At 34.8% G+C, this 8,310-nt stretch overlaps 1 protein-coding gene across 2 annotated transcripts in view; it reads left to right on the top strand.

The window, feature by feature from the left end:
• The window catches only part of LOC144972612 (uncharacterized), an 8,215-nt gene extending 692 nt beyond the window's left edge, over positions 1–7,523 (top strand). For both annotated transcript variants that reach the window (XM_078914045.1, XM_078914044.1), the window contains exons 2-5: positions 2,240–2,457; positions 2,867–2,975; positions 5,916–6,074; positions 7,105–7,523. In XM_078914045.1, coding sequence (XP_078770171.1) covers positions 2,284–2,457; positions 2,867–2,975; positions 5,916–6,074; positions 7,105–7,370 — 708 coding nt within the window. In that variant the 5' untranslated portion in view covers positions 2,240–2,283 and the 3' untranslated portion in view covers positions 7,371–7,523. The remainder of the gene's footprint in view (positions 1–2,239; positions 2,458–2,866; positions 2,976–5,915; positions 6,075–7,104) is intronic.
• The last annotated feature ends 787 nt before the right edge of the window (positions 7,524–8,310 follow it).

The following is an 8,310-nucleotide window of genomic DNA, read 5'->3' as shown; positions in this document are numbered from 1 at the left end:
CGACTACTTCTTCTTCTTCTTCTTCTTCTCCTCCTCCTCCTCCTCCTCCTCCTCCTCCTCCTCCTCCTCCTCCTCCTTCTTCTTCTTCTTCTTCTTCTTCTTCTTCTTCTTCTTCTTCTTCTTCTTCTTCTTCTTCTTCTTCTTGTCTCTATAATTCCCAGGATTTTTAAATTATCTTAAGTCACGATCTAAACTATTCATAATGCTATTCATTCTTTTCGAATCGATTACTTGGTTGTTGTGATCATGTGACGTCATCCCGTCATTCATGTCAAGTCAGGCATGGCATAAAAGAAATAAATCTTATACAATGGCCTTCTATCAATATAGTGGAAACTGTACTTATAATTTTTACTGGTTAATCGGAATCATGAAATATCTATTTTTAAAAGACTTTTAAAAGCATGTTACGGTACATTAAATAATCTAAGTGAAGCTTATCAGTCAGCGTACAAAGCAGAACATAGCATAGAAACAGCTGTCCTCAAAGTCGATATGTACATTATTGAATTCTATTGACTAAAACATGTCTGCTTGTTAACTCTGTTAAATCTTTTCTCTGCTTTCGACACCATAGATCATGACATTTTACTTCATAGTTTAAATCTTACTTTTAGAATAAGAGGCACTGCACTAGAGTGGTTTCAATCGTAACTTAGATTTAGAACACAAACTGTTGAAATAAAGGACAAATTTTCAGTTGAATTTTTTTGATGCATGGGGTACCCCAGGGGTCTGTCCTAGGGCCTATTATTTTTTTACAATCCATGCACAGCATCTTTTTTAAAACATGTAATAATCATGATATGAATTACCGCTTTAATGCTGATGATACACAAATGTATAAAAGCGATACTCCTGATATTTTTCTCTTACAAAATTCAGCTGAAAATTGTGTTGTTAATGTAAAAAGCTGGACGGATTTAAATAAACTTAAACTTAAAAATGAAAAACCAAAAGTAATGTTATGTGAGGTAAAAAAAAAAATGGTCCTTTCCCGGTGATGAACTTAGATATGATTAATGGCAAATATATCAAATCAAGTAAAACAATTAGAAATTTGGGAGTATGTTTAGATAACGATTTGGGCATCACATGTTGAAATCTATGCAAAAGTTTAAATTCACATCTCAAGAAAATTGCAAATGTACTTGACAAAATATGTAACGAAAAAGCTAGTAACAACATTTATATTACCAAGATTAGATTATTGTAATTCTATTTTGGCTGGGATAACTAAAGATAAAATTTTAAGACTTCAAACAATTCAGAATAGTGCTTCAAACTTGATTACAAAACAAAAGAGATATCAACATTCGCTGCCCCGTCTGTTTGAATTGCATTGGTTGCCAATGAGAGAAAGGGCTGAATACAAGATCGCACTTATCTGCTTTGTGTATTAATGGTTTAGCACCTAGGTAGCTTAACGAATCATAAGTGTCTATTCTCCATCTAGAATGCTACGATCTTCATCTGACCACACTAAACTTCAAGTAAACAACAAAATTATTCATTTTATTTTTATGGTGGGAGATCGTTTTCAACTCTATGTCCTCAAATATGGAACGATCTTCCCAAGGTTATTCGTGAAGCATCAAGTGTCGATGTTTTTAAATCAAATCTTAAACATTACTTTTTTACAAAAACATATTTTTAAGTCTGTCATTTTTTCACATTTAGTTGATATACCTAGATCTTTTTTTTCTTCTTCTTTTGAGCAATAACAGAAAGTGTGCCTGTTTGTGCGTGTGTGTGTGTGTGTGTGTGTGTGTGTGTGTGTGTTTGTGTGTGTGTGTGCATAATAATGATTGTCATTCTTGTAACCATGAAGCGCGTAGAGCATGACCTGGTCATGGTTATACTCTATACAAGTGCTATATTATTATTATTATTATTATTATTATTATTATTATTATTATTATTATTATTATTATTATTATTATTATTATTATTATTATTATTATTATTATTATTATTATTATTATTATTATTATTATTATTATTATTATCATTATTATTATTATTATTATTATTATTATTATTATTATTATTATTATTATTATATTATTATTATTATTATTATCATCACCATCATCATCATCATCATCATCATCATCATGCTATTGATATGACTAACAAACAACACTATAATTTAATTTCACTATGTAATAATAAATGATATATTCTGAACCATTTAAAGTTTCGTCAACGATCAAATTCATATCGATATCCTTATCAGCCTTCAGATCTCCTCGTCGGCGAAAGGAAAAAAAGTGATTCACGATGGCTCCCGGGGCCAGAGACAAGATGGTCAGCATCATCAGTGTATTCCTGTTTCGTCTTGGTCAGATGATCCTATTAGTGGGTTACTTGTGCTTCATGATAGGAATCACGACCAACGTGTGGGTTGTCCGACCCGCAATTGACTACACCGAGACAAAAGTGGACCCTTCTAAGGTAAAAAATAATAGATACATGATTTTCTTGGATTGGTCATTGAAAAACATTTTAGGGTATTAATTTGTTAATACGTTTTTATGTTCGTCTATACAATAAAAAAAAAACACCAAAAAAATTGAGCTTTTATATAGAACAATATCCACTAAAGGTGCTCAAAGCGCTTTACAAAAGGTCCCTGACCAGCAGCAAGCAACATGTAACATATACATACACATGACGCCTGTTAGGCGATATTACAATTTTTTCGACAGACAACGCTTAAATACAATTTTGCAGTTTTAAAATGTGATAATCATTTTATTAATGCAATGTTTAAATTTAGCATTTTAAATGATTATCCACTATATGTATGTTCCCATTTATTAATTCATTCAATTGGTGTGCTTATTGATCCTATGGTCTACAGGTAGATGTGGTCAAACATTTTGGGATCTTTACGGCCTGCAAACAGGCCCCAACCAACAGAGAAGAAATAGGCGAATGTGCATCGGCGACCAGTCTTATCCACTTTGTAGGTATGTAGTACCCTAATTTGGATTAATTCAATGGAAATTACCTCTCAGTCATAACTTCTGTATGTAAGTTTTAAAACGGATGTATGTGCACACTTCTACTACTACTACTACTACTACTACTACTACTACTACTACTACTACTACTACTACTACTACTACTACTACTACTACTACTAAAACTACTACTACTACTACTACTACTACTACTACTACTACTACTACTATAACTACTATGGAAGCGCTGTTTATGGCACACAACCCAGTGACTTTCTGAATCTAGTCTACCTGTAACCCAATGGATGCTTGAACATCAGTTGATGTTGCTATTCAGATTTTTAAAATGAGCTTTAACAGAAAACCATATATCCAGTCGGGATCAACCTTCATTTTTTTTTTCTTGAAACCAAGCAATCATTTCCACTCGCACTAACTTACCTATCCCTCCGGAGAAGCTCGTGTTTTACAGGCTCTACGTGTACGGTTAATTTCAAATCCTTTCTCAGTATTCTATGGACTGTATAACAACTCAATACTAGCTCATGTGAATGTCATCTGATCGACCTTTTGGGGTTGTTTTCAATAGATTCACGGTCATTTAACCCGCTATCCCTTTTCCTGTTTGATTTCTGCTAGACCGGCCCTTGTTCGTTGATTGGTGATATCTCATTGTGCTTTTTGAATTCACTTACGATTCTTCGAATTAAACTCTCACAAGGAATGTGGACCTCAACCATTGGCAGCAGATAATTTTCTGATCATCTTCTGACTTGACAGAATTCTGACATGGCGGTTTTTTTGCAAAAAAAAAATCCCAAATTTTGCAAGCTAAAAACAGCAAAATTTGCAAAAAAAATTTGCAAAAATGTGCGATTAATTTTCCTAAAAACCCATAATTAGTTCATGAAAGAGAAAGGTATTTGTTGGTTTTTAGTGGTTTCCAAGCGCTTGCAACAAATGTAAGGTCATATCAGCGCCAGTAAAAAGGAAGAAAATGGGATCTAGTAAAAAGTTCTAGAATTACAATTAAAGTACCCAAGAAAAAGGAAGAACACACTATCAGTGTACTTATTTTGATATTATCTAAATGTTTCATCCTGACACAAGCACAGGTCCCCCAGTGATGATAATGACAATTTGTCAAAAAGGAGGAAAATCTACCGGCCCGTCGTCAGTCAAGCCCAAATCTAATGCAAATATAACATAGCTATTCATAGTTATTTAATATATTATTAATCCTAAAGCACTTCTGATGCAAATATAATTTAATGAATTGTCATTTCCAATTAAACATTTTAGAGGCCTATAATGTCGCCCACTATATCAAGAGATTATGATAAACTTTTGGCCAAAAGACCAGGAGGTATTTGTTTTTACATAACAAACCCGGCTAGTGTCTGTATTATTGCAACCTTGTGATGATGCAGCTTATAAATAAGAATCTTTAATCAATTGCAGAACATATTCCATCAACAAATCAAATTTAAATTAGCCTATAAACAATAATTTCTTAAATCGATCAGCCTAACTTATTATCTCTCTATTACCAAATGATATCTATAAACATAATATGAAGATAGAAGGGTGGCTGAGAGAGAGAGAGAGAGAGAGAGAGAGAGAGAGAGAGAGAGAGAGAGAGAGAGAGAGAGAATTGAAGTGATGAATTGATTTTTTTAATTTTTAAAAAAATTTTTATAATTAGACACAAGTTGTAATGAATTCTATTAACAAATTTAGAACAACCAAACAAAAACAAAACAAAAATTTAAAAAAAAAAGAAATAAAAAAGACACGCTTTTAAAACTTCGCTAAATGTACTATCACTATCATGCTACAGCTAAAAAGTACACAAATATTTAGACCCATTTGCTCCATCCCCTTCCCTTTCGATCATCTTCTCATCCATGGCCACCATGTGTCTTGTGCTAATTTTGACATTTGGCGCCAGTGTGTCTAGACTAACGTCATAAATAAAGGAGTGTCACCAAAATTCATGCAACTGAGCAGAGGTGTCAAAAATGATAGAAGGCATATTGTTTTTCCCCCTGAACTAGCCTACCACTTAGCGAAAAATGTTTGACATGACAAAAACAACGGAACATTTATGAAAAAATCCTAAAATCCCAGAATTCTGCGGAGGATTATTATCACTGGTCCCCACTATATTTTTAAAAATATTTCTTTTTTTTTAATAATTTTTTTTTTTTTTTTTTTTTTTTGCAAAATCTCGAAAATGACAGAGAATTGGTTTCAAACCAGTACTGCAAAATCTTTGCTTTAAGTTGGCAAGGCCATTTTCTCAATAGTAGCAGTCGACATACATTGCCCTTCAAAAGCGGTTACTTTAATTTCATTTTCGTTCAACGATGGCGCAGAATCATAGTCTACTTTACTTTAAATCGCTTGCTTTTTTATACAAAAACAGTCGAATGCAAGACGGTTTTTTTATGTTTGTTTTTGTTTTTTGATTTTTTGTGTTTTTTTGGGGGGTTTTTTGGGTTTTTTTTTTTTTGGGGGGGGGGGGGACATTTTTCAACCGTACTATTTTGAAACAATTTAATGCAATCAGAGTGAAAATTCGTGACCTTAACTGTTTGGGTCCTTTCATGAAAACAGGAACTGAAATAGACTGGGATGCTTAACTGAGCAAAACTTTAGATAATTTCCAATCATTTGATATATTATAGTTTGCTCAACTGTGTTAATTCATTGACTAGATATCTCAGTTTAAATACTACCCTTTTTTTATCAAATACCCTGTACTTTATAATTCTACCAGCACCACCACCACCATCACCACTGCTACTACTACTACTACTGCTGCTGCTGCTGCTACTCCTTCTACTACTACTACTACTACTACTACTACTACTACTACTACTACTACTACTACTACTACTACTACTACTAAATGCTTTTCATATTTTCATTTCTCAACTTCAGATAACAGTGCGATTGAGTTTGTACAAGCCCTGATGGTCTTTGCTGCCATCTTGTATTTCTCTGGTTTCATCCTTGACGTCATACAACTTATGCCAATCAAGCAATTCAGAAACTTCCTGGCGGAAAACAGACTGGTAGAAGTGGTCTCCGGCATTGCCAGTAAGATTTTTGTTTTATTGCTGCCTGCTTTTGGTAGTGTGTTTTTGTGTGAGAAAAAAGAGTAGGGTGGGGTGGAGGAGGAAGAAGAAGAAGAAGAAGAAGAAGAAGAAGAAGAAGAAGAAGAAGAAGAAGAAGAAGAAGAAGAAGAAGAAGGTGGTGGTGGTGGTGGTAGTGGTGGCAATGGTGGTGGTGGGGAATGAAAAGGGGATGTGGAAAAGAAGGGAGAATGGGAGGAGGAAGAAGAAAGGAGACAGGGGCAGAATAAGGAGAAGATAAATCATATCACTGTTCATCTACATTTATATATACATAATAAAATATTATCAATATAACAAACAGTACTTACCCTTCCTAAACTCTCCCAGTGGAAAGATATCAAAGTTTCATTGTATCCATTTCACGTCACCCTCATAACATGTTCGTCACTGCATCACAACTAACAAGTACATTAATTAACAGCTGAGTTGAGGGTGGTAACGGGAGCACAGTGCCTGATCCAAAGATATAAAACTGGAATCTGAGCTTTACCTTCTCAGTTGATCACCGGCTATGCTCAATATTGCTTGACTTTTTTACAATTCGAGACATCTGACGGCTATCGCCGATACCACGAAGAAAAAGAGGAGAGAAGTGACAAGGGGGGGGGGGGGTAAGAAGGAGGAGGAATTTGAAGGTGAAGTTGAGGAGGAGGAGAAGACGACGACGACGAGCTACATTAATAAATATGTGAGAAAGACACGAGGAAGTTGTGACAGTGAGAAAAAAAAAGAGGAAGTTGAGTGGTGGTGGTGGTGGAAAAGGAGGAGAAGGAAGAGAAGGGGAGGACAAGGAGGAGGACTGTGTCAATTAGAATTGAGAAGGGAGTATAAACATGAAGAGCTAGAAGGAGGAAGGCTAAGAGGAGAAGGAGCAGAAATTTTGCAACTTTAGCTATTACAGATAAGAACCATAGTAGCCATTTGACTGTGATTTTATTTGTAAAAATGTACTATGATTGAATTCCTCAATCAAGTTTTCCTTCTCTCTACAGCGGTGATAGGTTTGACGGCGATGGTAATTTTTGCAGGTGAAATCAAAAACAAGGCAGAGCTGGTGCCAGGCCAGGAAGACGAAACGGTGGGCTGGTCCTTCACCATTGCCATTGTGGGCCTGTCCTTTTGTATCATAGGCCTTCTCATGGTCACAATGTTCAGACATCTACCAGTTCCTGTTGACGACCACTCACAATTATCCAAGGGCGGGAGCTGGCTCAGGATAAAAAACAGCAATCATATGTCTGATGTAAGGACTAGCTAATGAGAGGGATCTTTCAATCCTATTATCTTTTCTGAGTGAATTATTATTTTGACGACAGTGACATGCCATTATTTTTATACATTCAAAATAATTTTTAAAATTAATAAATCAACAAAAATTCCATGAAATGAAGAGCATTGTGCACGTATAAAATTCATCTCGATGTTACTTTGTTGATTCTCTGCAAGTTGCGATTCTCGTGATTGACTTCAAGGTTATTATTACTATTAACTACTATCTGAATTTCAACAGTACATTCCATCTCAGTTTTTACGACCTAATCTTATGAAAGAAAATACATTTGCACAAAATGATGTTTTTAGCACGGTCTCTTGTTGGCCTGCATCAATGCAAGATTATTCGCTTGAAAATATCATAGCCTATTATAAAAAAAAAGGCTTCTGAAAATGAAACATCAATTGGATATGTAAGGAGTAAATTGCAATGGGCAGATACACACACACACACGCACACACACACACACACACACACACACATATATATATATATATATATATATATATATATATGTGTGTGTGTGTGTGTGTTTGTGTGCACACACACACACACACATATATATATATTATATGTGTGTGTGTGTGTGTGTGTGTTTGTGTGTGTGTGAGTGTGCGTGTGTGTGTGTGTGTGTGTATGTGTGTGTGGTGCACTCCGGATAAAACGGAAGTATGGAAACCGGTTATCGGATTTCTTTTTATCAAAACATGTGTTGGATGCATGGATTGTTCATGCTTTCGTTTGATCTGAGTTTTATCCCTATTGAACTCTACCGAAACTGCATACGTCAGCTTTAATCAAATGAATCAATTCACTCACTGCTCACGATATTCCATAATTAGAGATTAGGTGCGCGATGCTCTCGTTTCAATATGAAATAAAAAGAATTTGTTATTGTTATTGTTACTGTGGTTTCAGAATCCGT

The sequence above is a fragment of the Berghia stephanieae genome, chromosome 5 (assembly GCF_034508935.2).
Source record: "Berghia stephanieae isolate SIO BIC M18660-M18661 chromosome 5, UCSD_Bste_1.3, whole genome shotgun sequence".
NCBI classification, from domain to species: domain Eukaryota; kingdom Metazoa; phylum Mollusca; class Gastropoda; order Nudibranchia; family Aeolidiidae; genus Berghia; species Berghia stephanieae.
This window is presented reverse-complemented; position numbering and strand designations above follow the sequence as displayed.